This window comes from Nesoenas mayeri (assembly GCF_963082525.1).
Source record: "Nesoenas mayeri genome assembly, chromosome: 1".
Lineage (NCBI taxonomy): Eukaryota > Metazoa > Chordata > Aves > Columbiformes > Columbidae > Nesoenas > Nesoenas mayeri.
Window position 1 is genome coordinate 144,541,833 of NC_137541.1, and position 16,567 is coordinate 144,558,399.

Genomic DNA, 16,567 nt, shown 5'->3' on the forward strand with positions numbered 1-16,567 from the left:
TACTCCACAGATCAAGACAGATGCAATTATTTTCAGAGTCAGAAGACCAGTATACAATTAGTTTTTCCTTTTGTTTCTGGCAGGTCTAGGAAGCAACAGTGTTTTCACAGCTCATATTATGCTGCAGCCTTTAAATTATTTATGATGTTCACGAAGGTTATGGGATTAAGTTTCACAAAGTTAAGATTTCTTTTGTGATTAAAGTCTAACAGATGTGGGATTTAAGATTTACTTTGAATAAGAATCCTCTCTGCTAGGCATAAAATCATCTAAGGACAAATGGAATGTTTAGGTGCCAAAGTAATACACAGTGTTTAAAAAAGAAAAAACCAATACATAAATTTGTAATTTTCCTGATGAAGACTCATTGCAACTAACAAATGGAGGCAGGTGCCTTGTACAGAATTAATGAATGGGACTACCAAACAAAAATTCCCGAAACATTCCTAGGGCATCCAGCTGCTAAAACTGGATTATAACACAATGAAGTGATATTTCACATGAGAAAAAATGAAAGAAATAGGTAGCTATAGCTATGCGCAAGTATACTAAACATTTAACTTCCTTATTTAATACGACGACTAGTGGCCTGCATAACAGACAAGGATTTAACATAGACTGAAGAAAGTACCATGAAAATCTTGTAACTGAGGCTCTAATCTGACCTGCAGAAAATGGTGTTTGGTTTTTAAACAGTAATAGTTGCATTGTCATGCATAGCAGACCAGTTGGATTTTCTAAACATTTTTCAGAAAGCTGGAATACAGTAACAGAAAAAAGTGCTTTACATTCCTAAATATTTTTTTTACGTTAAGAGCACAGTGCTTGAGAATGTAAATTCACAGGATATTAAAGAAATACCAATGTGAACTTACTGTAATTTTCTTCAGGGAAAAAAATTCCTGTAAATTAATGTACAGTCACATTATATGCTCACCACTTTGGATCCTAAATATTTAATGGTTATCATCTTTCTGCCACATAACTATTACATGCACATTCCAAAATAACTGCCAATTTATAAATTTTTGCTACTGAAATCTAGAAGTAAAGTAATGTACGGGGATACAAAGCAATTGTCTCAATACAATGAGAGCAAAGCTTCACTTTTTTGGCTTAAAAACCCAATGGTTTCTAAGACTCCTGCACAGGATAGGCTACGTTTCTAAAGCAGTATATAAAAAATGATAATATTCAATAACAAGAGAGAGTCTTGAAAAATCACAGACCAACTCAACATTCTGTTAACATTAACTTTATAAAATACCTTACAAGAACAGATAAAGAACTTGAGCTTACATAATAATCAAAATTTTAAAAGAATGTTGAATAAAATATAAATTAATTGAACACATCACTAAGTATGCCACGTTAGACAAATTTATAAAAGGCATTTTCAGATAAAACAGTTATTTGAAAGAAAATCCTTCAAAACGGAAGCTACTGAAGTCCTTTTTCAAGAAGTCACTCCTAAAAGCGCTAAATTCCAGGTCAACAGGTAGTACCTGAATTTGCTTAGAATACGGTGCTCATTTGCTTCAAAATTTGTCACGCTTTAAGAGACAAATCTAAATGCTTTCAGGTCAGAGTCATCAGTGCAAAGTAAAGCTTCAAGCTGAAAACAAGTGAAATGTAACAGAAGAAATGATCCAGGTACAAAATTTCCTAAGTTCACATTACAAAAAAAAAACCTGTGCCAGATGCACCCTTGATATACTGAATATTAACAAATTTTACCAGTGGCCATTTTAACATTCCAGCCAAGCCATTAACATGGCTAATCATAGTAAATTCATTTATTTTATCATAATTTTATCACAAGTTTTTTCTACTCAGTCTTTGGAAGAGATTCATGCTGCTCATGCCCACTTACTTTGCTCAACTTCTGATTCAGACAATTTGCTTAAAATGTAGTAATTTAGCCAAAAGGAGAAAAAAGGTGAAACCAACAGACATCAGAATGATGATCTAAAGCCTGTGATTACATTTAATTGGAAGCAGCATCATAGTACATGTTTCTGAGTTTAACCAACTTTGTCCGTTCAAGTGCTCTCCCTGAAGTCAGTCTTCCTTAAAGTTGTATCTGTGCATAACACACTGCCAGGCTCAAATCCTTAAGTCTTTCAAAGGTTAAAATATGTTTAGAGAACTATGTGTTTAGAGAACTAGACTGTAGCCAGATTAACTTCTTTTAAGCCTATTAATTCCTGCAGAGTAAACATCAACACTCTAGCAAAGCAACTTCACTCTGTTCGAATTTAAAAGTATTAACCAAAACAGATTTGAAATCCTCTTCACGTTCCACTATTTACAAGTGTTATTAACACACTCATTTAAGGATTAATGGAACTCTTTTCAAGCTATCGCTCAGAATATTGCTCAAACTTTTTTGTAAAAAAAATAAAATAGTTGTCACTGGTGGTCACAACCACAAATAAGGGAAAAATGAAAAACCTTCATCTATCAGGCAGCAGTTCCAGCCCCTAATTGAAACATAAGGCTGTCAGTTGTAGTAAGCTGCTGCATAAAAATGAGAAAGTGAGTTCCCCATTACAATTCAAAATTTCAAAATTCAACCTACAGATTGTTTTGCTCATCCTTGCAAACTCTTCTTTTTTTCACTGTCGTCATTGCTATGCTGGCAGTTACGCTAGAACATCATTGAAGTAATTCCAGTACAATTACAGTGTTCAGTTTAATAGTATGAATCATTTTGAATTTAGAGTTAGCTAAAGTGGTAGAGTGATGTAGTAAACAAAGCAAATGAACAAGAGGTTTCAAGACTACATAAAACTTCTCCCCAAAACAGAGGAAAGATATTTATTTGAACTAAAAGTACTCCAACAATAACTTACCTCAAGCTGTACTCAAGGAATGAACATTTAAAGGAAGTTGCAAATTCCCTTTTCTATAAACTCAGAATCATTCGCTTAAATCAAAACAAAAGCCCTTCCCTATACCCTGAATTCTGCTGATCATCTTTTATCACTGAAGCAGATTAATGATACCCATGTTGTGTTTTGTGATGCTACAAAATAATGTATTGAATTACTTTTAAGAATTAGTTCTTTGATGAAATTATGGACTTGGATACATCACAGTAATTCCCACTGGGTGTTCCTGGTTATTTTGAATCCTGCAATTCAGCCATTTGCTGTCTTGAAAAAAATAAATTCTTTATAACAAGTGCATTGGCTGCTGAGATCTGATCCTGTAAGTGATGTAACTTTTACCACTTGCACACTCACAGGTGAAAGGGAACAATGAATATATACCTCACACCCAGTGTAGCACACTGTGAAAATTCTCATGTACTGGTCACAAAATATGAAAAAGATTCTAACAACTGCACAGTTTTACCTTTTCAATAGTAATAAAACAAAAGTTTCAGAGTTTCTTAAAAAAAAAAAAAAAGCAGCAATCTTAAGAATTATTCTGGAAATATGTGGACTCTTACCTTTGAGTATACCAAGAACAGAGTTGTCTTCTCTCTTTGTAAAATTAGGGAGATTTTTAATTTGGCTTGAATCAATTTGGGCTCCATGATAAAATGTCAAAGCCTGGAGAATCACTAACCATGTAAACGACTATGAAGCCGGAAAGTGAGTGAATTAATTTGGGTATTAAACACATACTTGAGAATAACAAGGTGTACAGAGGAGGAGGTTACTAAAAACTTTGCAAAAAATATTGCTACAGTAGCATTAGGAATTAACAGTGCATCAAAGCTTTAAAGTTCCCATGTTAATACAAATAGATCCAAGCCACAATGAATCACTGGATAATCACTCAGAAAATTAACCGTATTCTACTTTACAGAAACTAGAACTGGAATTTACCTGAATACCATCAATATGATTCAAAAATATTCATCCTAATCTGGCATGCCTCAGTTTACCTAGGCCATAGAAAACTGGTGCCATTAGTGTGTAATCAAAACAGTATTATCATGTGCATTTGGCTTTTTTGAACATTCGCAATACTCAAATTTGAAAGAGCTTCTACATGTCAGAACTCGGTATTACTGCTGCATGAAATGTTTTATTTGTTGGTTGGGATATTTTTCTGGAAACTGTGTATAAATGACCTTGAGGACTACAGGTAATGAAATTCATGTTAAACAGAAAGCTGCCCGACATTACTGTCAAAATACCTTTAAAAAGGCAGTTCATAGACAGAGTAATGCATTTTACATTCAGATATTTTCTCCCTCAAAAGCAAAGGAATCTTAGAACAATAAAAAAAATAATCAGTAGTGAAGGCCACGTACTTTTTGCATTTGATGAGCTGAAATGCAAAAAACAAATAAAGCATCTTGAAAGAGAAACAAACACAGAACTTCTGGAAAGTGATGATTTAGTTGATGTGGTGGTCAGCATGGAAACCGTTGGGAATGCTACAGCAGAACTGACCACAAGTACAAGGGAATATGAACAGGAACATAATACAGGCATCAACTAGAAAACTGTAACTTGCCAACTTGTAAACAAGAAGAAGCATTTCACAGATTAAAAAGTTCTAGGGAAGTAAACTTCTTTAAATTATTTTGTCAGTTCAACCCTGATTTATAAAAGTATGGCTAGCAAAAATACATAAGCCTCAGCATATTTATAAGTCTTGATTGGAGCAGCCAGGAGCCTTTGAAAAGCGGCTGGAAACAAACACCCTTTTACTACGGATGAAAGAAAAATATTCCATTCTCTTCTTTCTCTCATTTCGCGATCCACACGTGTATGTGCAGAAATCAAATGCTCCAAGAATATGGTGACGTTGCTATAGATTGAGACGTGGGGAGACCGGTGGAGGAAAACAGACAAACTCTCTTAAAATACTACGGGCCACGTCAACATTATTCTGGGCAATTTCAAGTGCCCTCTTGACTTCTTCAAAGGAATAGCCTTCTCCCATGAGTTTTGCAATTTTTGCATCCACGTTTTCCGTGGAACCGTCAGAGCTGTATGCTTTCCTGTGGTGTATTTCTGGTGCAGTCCTCCGAGGAAGTGGTTTAGGGGGCCTGGCTGGTGCTTGTGAACCATCTGTTTCAAATAAAGGAGATAGAAATCATTATAAATTGGCTTTAAATTGTGTTATCTCTAGGTCAAGCCTCGTGAAGGAGTTTAAAAAGTAAAATTCTAAAGAAACATGAATAGGTAGTTTAATGCACACATATATCTCATTTTAAAATTGGGACAGAATCTGAATTCCTCAAGAACATCAGAAATGGAAATAAATTATTGAAATTCTATTTTACTAATATGATAGGAACATGCAGGTTACAATCTGAATTATTAAAAACTTGAAGAAAAAGAGATTATGATAAAACAGCAGAGATGGTGAAAACAGCCAGTCAAAATTTTAAAGGCTCTCCACTATTGTCTCAAAGTTTGAGAACTTCTTCCTTAGCTCATTAAAAACAAGTTTGGTCACAATTTTATCCTTCCTCTCCAGTTACCATTTGGAAATATAGTGCTTTTCCTCATCTTCTATAGAAAGGTTACCTTCACAGTTAACACTGGCACGAAGAATCATGATGTGTTGATGAAAAAAATCTAATATTCAAACTTGCTAATCTTTTCAGAGTCAAGAGTTTTGTGCTCAAGTAAATTTGCTACTTTACTGAAACCTCTTTATCCTCACTGATTCCACAATAAGAAGCTTAAATACAAGTGGGCAGAGAGCAGAAAACACTTTCAAGAGCAAAGTATTTAAAAAAAAAAAAAAGTCTTTAATCCTTCAAAAAGGGTTCTAAGAAGTTCCATTAACAGTGACTTTGATAGATAAATTAGAGGAATTTTTGGCTGTGATACTTCCTGTTTACTTACACTCTCAGCAACGGTGCTTTGCAGCGTTAAGTACTTCAGAGACATTTTTTTTAAATTATGAAAGAATGCTGTATTCCTAGTAGAGCTGTGTGGCATTTCACTGCCTGCCAGGTTAAACCACAACACTGTTACAACACTCTACCTTAACACAACACTGGAGAAAGAGAGAACTGTGATTGAACTGAGTGCACCTAAAACTTCAGATGAATGAAAATAGTTCACACTAGTGCAGGTATTAATATAGCCAAGGTGTATTTTTCTCTCAACTTAGTTTCCATGCATTCAGATGAGAGTGTTGCTATAAATTTTAATTCAATTTCTTAATTCAGAGAAGATAAGCAAATAGTACTTCTAGCAAGATGATAGTCACATAACAAATGGACAAGACTGATTAAAAATTTACAGTAAGATTCGAAGATTAATTTCTAATTTCATTGCCTATTTTCCTTGCAAACAGTTACAGCACAGCTTACAGATAGTAAGGGATCTTTCATCTTTCACATTTGATATAATTTTTTCTCTCTGAAGATGAAGAGAATTATGTAAAGACTGAACATTCCAGTAAACACACCTAAAGCAGATCCAAACTTCCTATGAAGGTGTGGAAGATCTGGTTTGAGAAATTAACTATAGCTCAGGAAATGTGATTAATAACTAAAAACTAAATCAGAAACAAGTTCAAATTTCTCATATCACTTATTTTAGAAAACTCAAGACTGTAACAGAATAGTCTTTGTATTTAAAGGAATGGTGTATCATGTCAAAATCAAACAGTTCTCTTTCAGAAAGATTTCTACCTGTTTTAATATGCACATTTTGTTATAGACTTCATTTCTATAAAGGATGAAACAATATTAATTTGCAAACTTTACATTTTCCCCTGGGCTTGAAGTAAAGAAGATCCGCATAGATCAGATCCTTCTGCCTGTGTTACATGAGAGATTTTTTGCTCTACCCAGACTGAAGGCTTAAAACTGAAGTTATTTCTTATATAAAAACCTTCATTTTGCTGAAGCTTCCGAACAAACTTCTTTAAGCAATCACATCATTTAGAGAGGTCATTTTTAATTCTGTCAGCAGATCTGCAGCATAGGCATTTTATTCTCACTACAGTGACATCTCTCTGTAGCACAGATACTTTAAAATCTTCAGCTCCCTCTAACGCGATTCCCATTATTATTTTTTAAGCGCTGACATCTCTCTCAATATCTCCACATCCGTATGAAATCTTAGCTGAAGCTGGGTATCACATTGGATCCTGAGCTTAAAGATACTAAGCCTAAGCTGCATGTCCATCTGGACACTGAGATAGAGGTATTTAAGGAGGACTTTCCTTCCCAACCTCCCATCCTCTCTGTTGTTTCTGCCATCGCGGATGCCTACCTAAAAATCCAAACCACTTTTCTAATTGTGGCATTCAATTAATAGTTTCTACAGCAAGAAGCTTCCTCTATCACTCACATTTCTGTAATTCAGCACTAGATTCAACCCTTAAGAACTGGGTTAGTATAAAGGCAGAGACAGACTCAGTAATGAGTTAAAAAGCACAGGAAAAGCTGTAAGGGGAGAGCTCGGTGGCACAGGGGGAGGAAGAGATCTGTAAATATGACAACTGTCTATTCATCTCTGCTGTGAAACAGCCCTCTTCTACTCTTCCCTTGCTGCTTCTCCTGCGTGGTCCATGGTCTTTCACCAACAGACTAAGAAGCATTAGAGAATCAGGTGAGAAAGGCTTGTTGTGCAAGGTCCTCTGTAGGCCAGCAGCAAGTAGCTACATCTCATCTACCTGGGGTACAGGAACAAAGCATACCCATGGACATCTACACTGAGGAACTGACAGAGCATGGAGAAAGTGAGAAAGGAGTCACTGCACATATTGGTCCACCAAGCTGTTATGATCTTCGTATTTTGCATTACTGTGGCATATTATTTCCCCTCAGGGTTAATCAAAATCCACCCTGAAACAATATGGGACACCCTAAAATTTGATTTTTCATGCAAGTGCTTTACTAAGTCCACATGAGCAAATGGAGAGCAGAAAAACATACTTATCTATTTCTTAAAGAATTGCTAAATTCGGTAAAATACAACAGACATCCATATTGGAGGCCTAATTTTCTTTTACCTTTCCCATGTACCACTGTCTGTGTTTAGGTAAAATATGTTATTAGCAATATCTCCTCCTCTCGCTTTTACTGTAATAATTTTAAGAAGTTGTAATTAAGGACTTTGAAAAACCATGCCTTTGGGATAGTTAGATGCAGAGCAGAGAACTATTTCTTAAGTGTTCTATACTGAATATGCTGCTGAATTAGGATATAATTCTCATTACATATTAACAATTCAGTTAAACATCATGACAGCAATCTGAAAAACAGTCAAATCGAAGCACAGAAGTTAAAGGATTCCCCACACTACCCTAGGAAGCCAGTGGCTAAATTATAATTAGATTTTTCAGCTAGTTCAAAGAATCACCATACAAAAGGGCTGAAATGAAGCATTTCCTACATGAACCGATCAGTTCAGAATAAATGGCAAAACAGAAGTTCTGAATAGAACTACATCTCTACACTGTCTTTTTAAAGCATAGATGAAGGTGAATCAGTTCATCCTGAAGCTCATCAGTTCTGTTCTATGGAACTACTACCACAGTAAAAACAACTTTCCAATTAAGAGTATGACATGATCTATCACATTGTTTTCATTTAATTGAAATTTAATTGAATATCTTGCTGTACATCATGCTGATTTAGAATGATATTTATAGTAAAGGTTGACACATGGGTGTTTTAGAAGATGACTGCGGGAAACATACAGATGGAAAAGTATTTATTAAGTGACATTACGAAAGCTCCAAGATCTTAAGTTTGAAACACCTTGCAGTAACTTAGGAAAATTAAAAACTGTTCTAGCACATAATGCAAGACTCGCAGAAAAGTATTTATATCATTGTAATAACTTATTATAAAATAATTTTAAAGTCCTAAATAAATCAGGATAACACTGTAAGACAAACAGATATTCCTTATAGTGTTACACATAAAACGTGCATTAGAAAACATTTTTTTTCCTAGCAACGGGAAAAAAAAAAGAGAAATGCTTATGTTAGTAGAGGTATCCTCCCAAAAGTGCTACTATTTACCAAAGGCATCACACTAACTCTCAAACATGTTACTCATTAAAAATGCTGGCTTACTTAATTTCCCCTGTACTTTAAGGTGGAAAAATATATTATTTCATTCCTATACCACAGCACAGATAAACTACGTTTTCCTAAGGAGAAGAGATATGATTAAGAAAAGCGTATAATTTTTCCACTTGTGATTGTTGCGATTAAACACTGATGATCATTACAACAGGAAGACTAGTGAAATAAGTTCCTTAATTTCTTAATGCATTACAAAACAGTTTCCATGTACAGTTCACTCTTGTTTAGAGAAACTAATAATGGTTCAAAGCATCATTAGTCTATGTGGTCTCCCCACACAGCAAAATGATGCAAAATGGGACAATCCTCCCCCTTCTCCATATACCATGCACAGCAAAAGAAAATAAAATTTGTCTACAAACTGGTGAAAGTACTTTGAAATATAAGTAACACTTTATTTTATAATTATTTTAATTAATTTGAGTAGCTTTCATTTAAATACTATTCATGTTGTCTGAAAACCATAAGCAAAATTTCATGGCAGAGGAATTGATTCTACTGGACTGATTCTGTTGCAAATGGAAGATTGAATTTTAATTGTGTTTGGTTCTCATTGTTTTATTAAAAAACATTTTAAAATTTTCTTAGAATTCCAGACAAACTTATTAGCAAAAAAAAAAAAATAAAATCAGAAAATAATGGTAATACTTTATAGAGTGAAGCTACTTGGGGTTATTTTAGGACCTATGAAACAAAGATAGAAGTGAGATGCATGTGGTCTCTGCAAGAATTCTGATCTCTTTTGAGCTTTAAAGTTTTAATCTCTCAAAAAATAAGGAACACTAGAAGTCACATTAGCATTCAGTTTGGCAGCTCGTGAAATAGATGTCAATATCTACACCTACAGACAACAGGTAGTCACTTCTACTCCATTGCAGAACTTTAATCTCTGTTAACCTTTGATGATTTAATATTTTTGTAACGCAATATTACCATTGCCATTTTTTTCCCAGAATGACAGAAACCTAGTTGGACTTCATGGATGAAAGTTATATGCTTCATAACGTTGCATTTTTTTTTACATGGACAGTTTTCTACCTTACCTGAAGAGGGAGGAAGTTGATCATAGTCTTGAGATGTCCTATTTGTTTTGACATTTTCTCCAGTTACTCTACGAGCAGGTGGTAAAGGAACATGACCAGTTATTGGGTCAAAATGGGGATCTGTAATAAGAGAACAAAAAGGGTCTCTTACAATAATTAGAATTACTATTTGGGGGAGGTCTGATGCATAGAACCTAGGATGAAAATAGCCTCCCTTCCAGACAGACGAGCCATGAATCCAAACAGAGGTGATACCTCATAGCATGTGCATACGCACACGCACATCCAAATTCAACACTTGCACAGTAGACATGCTATTATGTTTTGAGGTGAAAAACAACAAGAGCACAGCTCAAAGGTGGTCTGTCCTGTCCTGACTAAAGTACTACTGAGGTACCTGACTGAGGTAATGGAGAGAGTTCAGAGGAGCTGGTGAGGGGTCTGGAGCACAAGTCTGATGAGGAGCAGCTGAGAGAACTGGGGCTTGTTCAGCCTGGAGAAAAGGAGGCTGAGGGGAGACCTTATCGCTGTCTACAACTACCTGAAAGGAGGTTGTAGCATGGGGAGTGCTGGTCTCTTCTCCCAAGTAGCAAGTGATAGGAGAAGAAGAAACAGTCTCAAGTTGCGCCAGGGAAAGTCCAGATTGGATATTAGGAAAAAACGCTTCAGCTTCACAGAAAGGGTTGTCAGGCACTGGAACAGGCTGCCCAGGGAAGTGGTGGAGTCACCAACCTGAGAGGTGTCTAAAAGACATATAGATGAGGTTCTTAGGGACACGGTTTAGTGCCAGAGTTTAGGTTAGGTTATGGTTGGACTCGATGATCTGAGGGTCTCTTCCAACCAAAATGATTCGATGACTATGGCTCTTCTGTTCACATTGCTGAGGTACCTTTCAACACTCAACTTTGTCACTGCTAGGATTGTGGCTGGTCAAGCATGGAAGAGGTTGCAAAGCCTGAAGCAGCACAATTTGAAGTATCCCAGCTATTCAGTTTGGTTAGACCTTGGTAACACTTCTGTGCTTTGCAGTTCACAAAGACTGCAGAGGGGATTTCCTGTTCATACAGTCCCAACTACTCGTAAATCTTAAAGAAACTGGTAAAGGCTGATGTGACTAGGCTTTTCAGTTCTCTCTGCTGATTATAGGAACAGAATTTTAAAAATGAGAGAAATGCACAGTCATGGTATATTGCGTTCCCTTTTTTTTCTACTTGGCTATTGAGGATGCAGCTGAGCAAGTGTTAACATCATCCTGGATCTGGCTTCTACTCTGAACACATAAGAGTGTTTGTGAGTGCAACTTTTTGCTGCTGTTGATGATGAGATTATTACTCTAATCTGACAGGCTTTGATGGATAGCTGAGAAATCACCCCCAAAACTTGTAAGGAAACCAATCATCAAAAACCCATCATAAATCATCTACAGCGGTTTATTTGACAAGATGCAAAGTGAGTAATGTGGTTCTAGAAACACCATATGAATAAAAAAAAAAACAATCTACACAGCCATGTGTAGATGTATACACTTCCGAGATTAATAAAAACTGCTGCTATAAGATTGTATTCACCACATAAATATGAAGAAAAACACGCAGCCATAGATACATTTTCCAGATTTTTAATTAAAAGCTATTAAATGCTGTTTAATACTATCAATGATGTTTCTTAGATTATTTGGCAATAACAATAATTTAAAACTCTGCATGTTCTTGGGAACTGCAGACAGATCAACAGAGTTTGTGTGCATCTATGTGTGAGGGCTTCTATTTTTCCTCTCCATTCCCACTAGAACTGAATGGTGCAGCACATATTTCTGCAACAGATGATACAACAGAGCCACCCAGTCAGGCTGGACAAGACTGCATTGTTTTTATTTCAAAGTGTGAAAGATAAATGAATTCCGAGCCCTGCATTTATGAAGATCAACCTTAGATTTTGTAATGGGCTAAGCCTTTTTAGCTGGATGCCATCAGCAGCTTAGATGAGAAAGTAACACACCGAGCTGAATTTGCCTTATAAAATACACAGAGTTTTAGTGAATTACTCAATGTCAGGCCTTGATTGGTGGCAAAAAATATACAATAAAAGATTCCAGTTCAACCTAAAGTAGCTCACTTTCATCCCACGGCTAGTATGATCCATGAAGGTCAGCCAAACACCCAACAACCTGTCAGGCTCTTATGGAGTTGCACAGGACGACTTTTCATCTACATTCTGGCCTTCATGTGATACTATTGCCAAAATATTTCAATTTATCCTTCTCCATACAGACTCTAAGAAAAACAGATAGGAGGAAGAAGACATCTAACCACACCACAAGGTAGATAAATCACTGAAAATATTCATAGGACAGGTAAATTTCTAACACCAACATCCTTTAGAAGCTTCCACAGAAGAAAAAGAAGTCACTTCACAGGTATGCACTATAACCCACAAAAATCTGTTGCAATCTGTATCACCATTAGCAAATGTATTCAAATTAATTAACCTGACAATCAAACACTTTTCAACTCAAGGACAAAATCCACGAATTGTGAACACAGTTTTCACACCTTTTACAAGTAAAATCCAGGACTGAAAAAGAGTCACGGTGATTCACAGGAAAAGATCAAAGGCGCCTGCAACTGTGTTCACAGTTCAGTTTTGCAACAAAATTTTACAACAGTTCTAACTAAGCAGGATGTTATTTTTGCTTATTTTCTAGATTTTTTCCCCAAGTTTCAACTTGAAAATAAACCCCATGACTTACGTTTTACCATAGAAAACAATGGAGTTGACAAAAGGATACACACTAGTGCCACAAATTACAACAGAAAACTTGATACTTCACAATTAACAACTCCTACCAGGAAAGTACAATTTTCCAAAATACCTAGCCTGGTATAGAAATATTGATATTATTTCATTATTTTATGATAATTAAAAGTTAAGTCTTTTATTAGGCTGAGTTGTTTCATTTTCACCATTAAAAAGAGCCCTATTTTTTAATACTTTGTATAATGACATATAAACAAAATAGACTTCTGAAGCTTGATGACAACTTAACCACAGAGCAGATAAGCTTCTGAAGCAAAGGAAAAAATAAAACACATTCTTTCCTTTGTATTCTTACCAGAATGAAGGAACATTTCATGTCCTGAGGAAGGTCGGCTTCCTGAGCCAGCAGGTTTTGTGTGCTCAATCATGCTGTGCCGAGCAGGTGGCGGTGGTGGTGGCAGTGAAGGGGGTGAGCTATCAAACGCATCTTCACCTGCATTGTAGAAAAGAATTATTAGATGAGCAAAAATTCGTTAAGAACTGTAAAATAAAGAGCAAAGCTTAAAATTTATTCTTCTGTGGTGCTGAGGCTTGTATTCCTAGGGTTCATCTAGCTGTTCAGTGACTCCAGTAACAAACTTGTAAACTTGACTTCTATTATGCACAGTCCTCTTCTAAAACATGCTCTGAATGACTTTTCGCAGTACTCAGTTTATTTTCTGGGATGGGGGAAGAGATTTCTTCTAGTGGCTCAACTGCAAAGACTATCATAATGAAAGCTTCACTGAAGATAATTGTACAATTATAGCTATGTTTCAGTGGCAAAGCAAACATACTTATATTCAAACACCAGCGCTGACTACATTGAATCTGCTACATTTATAGTATTATCTTTACCTACTGTTCTAAAGCTCTGATCCCAGATATAAACTGAATTTTCTAGGGCTTGGTGAAAGAATGTAGTCCTTACACAAAGGTGGTACACAGAGAACCAGGGTTACCAAGCAGTGTGATTTTTACTGTGCTGTTCTGCCTTCAATTCTGTGTACTCCCACAGCTGAGGAACACTTTGAGGACCAGAGAGAGCAAAGTGCAGAACACGGCAAATGTTCAGAAGGTTTTACAGAACCAGAAAATAGGATGATGACACATACACTACAGTCTAACAATCATGCAGCTGAGTTTGTCAATGAAGGTGTGGGTGGTGGCCAAGCACAGCTCCAGTATATATGCAGAGCTCACTGACTTTTGTGTAAGAGAACAGAAATTGGGGTTGGGAAAGACAGTTTTGGTGATTGTAGGCAGCCCTTGATAGTGAGGGGAAAACAACCAACCAACCCCTCTCCCTCCCCAAAAAAACCCACCATAAACAACAAACACAAAACCAAACCAGAATTAAACATTATTATAGTTTTCTTTGACTTAGATATCACCTCTTTGGCATTCCTCTTCGCATTTGATAAAATAAATGGAATTATTTAAGCTACAATAGGAAAAACCCTCCGCTCTTGCATTACATTGTAAATGATCTAGCTTCAGATTAAGGGACAAAAAATGATAATTTATTTTAGGTAAAATGGTTTTGCTTTTCTTTACAGGTCAAAGACAGATTCAGTATTCCTTTTGTCTGTCTTGCATAAGGGCTTACAGATAATTTACAAAATATTGACTTAGTGCTGTAATATTTAGCCCATAGCTTGTTCCGTACTCTTCACATAACATTTGTTGGTTTTCAACAAACATGGCATTTGGTTTATCTAGGCGACGTTAATCATTAAATATAATCAGCAAAAAGTCTGCAACCTAAAGGGGGCACCAGAAGATCATAATCGGAGGGTGTCCTGTTGAGCAAAGAGCTGTGTTTTGGGTTGTCTCTGGTAGGAGGTCGTGCAGGTGGCAAAGGTACCGGAGCAGTAGGTGCATCATAGACATCTCCTGAATGACACAACCACAAGAAGTGAATGTTTTCTTGCTGTACCCCTAGAACAATACAGAATAAATTTTCTTGCTAAACAGTGAAAAATAAAACCATACCTAACTCTGGATGTTTTGATTTCTTCATCTCAGAAGTAGAAGTTCCATTCATTACTCCAGCACATTGACCATTCTCACACACCCTGAAGGCAGATGTGAAACAGGAATCAATCAACCAGTTATCCAAGTATTAATTTCCAGTATGACCAAGTACTTGAGCTGGCACTCCATTATATGGAAACGAATGAAAGACGATAAGCTGCACCAATTTTAAACTTTACAGGTTTTTTTTATGCTGAGAGCAGATATTGGTTAACAGTCAATAAAATCCCTTTGAAGGATTATACTGCTTTCTTGGTGGGATACTGACATGGCTTAAATAACTTACTCAAGGCTGCAATACAAGATAGAGGAAGAAATAGCATTAAACATAGTTTAATACTTCAGAGCTCAGGTCATTAATTTATCCACACAGCTAAGTCACAGACTCAATCCTGTTTTGCCTTCCCAGTTGTTGAATTTTCCCTAGCAGAAATCAGGTAAAGGCAAATGGAGATTTTTATAATTATCCACACTGAAGTACACAGAAAAGTCATTAAAGAAAAACAAACAACAACAAAAAAAGAACCCCAAACAGAACACCACAACACAGTGCTATCAATAACAAATTTTAATTTAACTCTTAGTCAAACATCAAAAAAACCCAACAAAAACACAAACCAAAACACAACCAAAAAACCAACAAAAAACCACAACCAAAACAACAACAAATAACAAAAACAAGAATCCCACAAAACAAACAAACAAAACCCACAAAACCCCAAAAAACAACACACACCCCAACACTGAACCAGCCAATCCAGTTTTGCAGGCACTTACACATTTTTGTATTGAAAAGCTGTGTCTCATTGATACTTCTACCACAGTTTACTAATTTTTAAAATGGAACTATATTACACCCTCAAAATTAAACAACAGTATCAAATGAAATATGAAAATAATCTAAACCAAACAGTACAAAGTTGCCTATAATCTTGTCAGAAAAATATCAGAGACCATTTTTGTAAAATGACTCTGTTCAAATACTGCAGGGAAAAACAAAGGATAAAAGCCTTTTCATAATATTAAATATTTTTTAAATAAATGTGAAAGAGCTGGGAAAGTACTCCCATCATTGGAACTGTGGACTCTGCAAATTCACAAAGAACCAGAGAGTTTTTTTGGAAAAAGGCCACCATGCTAAACAATTCCAGCTTAAAAGGAAAATCCCAATCCACAATGCACCATTATTACTAAATACTAGCAAATCTGCTAGATCTACATACAGCTTAAGTTTCAGATCTTGGGTTTTTACCAATAGTACAAACATTAATAAACCTATCAGCTTTGGCCATATGGTAAAGAGGGATGAATAAAGGTCTGGAATAATTTAAAATACATAAACAGGAAAAGGAAGTGAAATTGTGCCTGTGGTCCCAAGAGTTGTAACTAGGAGTAATGAAATCAATGCAAGAATAATTACAAGAGTTAAAACTGAAACAAAACAAAACAAAAAAAATCTAATAGGAAGAGCTATTTTGTTCTGAATTAATTTCCCCAGAGAAAGGGTAGAGGAAGTGTTGTTTCTGTCTTTGAAATTAGATTGGTTCAGTCTCCCAATGCAACACTTCCTTTGACTCCTCATCACATACACTAAATAAATAAGAATACTTTCTACTTAACATGGCACTGCTTCAGAAATCTTCAGGTCATAATGAGCCCAG

General features: G+C 35.8%; 1 protein-coding gene across 1 annotated transcript in view; it reads right to left on the reverse strand.

Annotated features, from left to right (window-relative positions):
• Nucleotides 1-4,773: 4,773 nt before the first annotated feature.
• Nucleotides 4,774-16,567, reverse strand: part of CBLB (Cbl proto-oncogene B) — a gene marked incomplete at both ends in the record, with an annotated part of 134,396 nt that continues 122,602 nt past the window's right edge. Inside the window, 5 exons of the mRNA XM_080358488.1 lie at nt 4,774-5,036; nt 10,074-10,193; nt 13,186-13,323; nt 14,634-14,765; nt 14,865-14,947. Of these exons, the coding sequence (XP_080214614.1) occupies nt 4,774-5,036; nt 10,074-10,193; nt 13,186-13,323; nt 14,634-14,765; nt 14,865-14,947 (736 nt within the window). The remainder of the gene's footprint in view (nt 5,037-10,073; nt 10,194-13,185; nt 13,324-14,633; nt 14,766-14,864; nt 14,948-16,567) is intronic.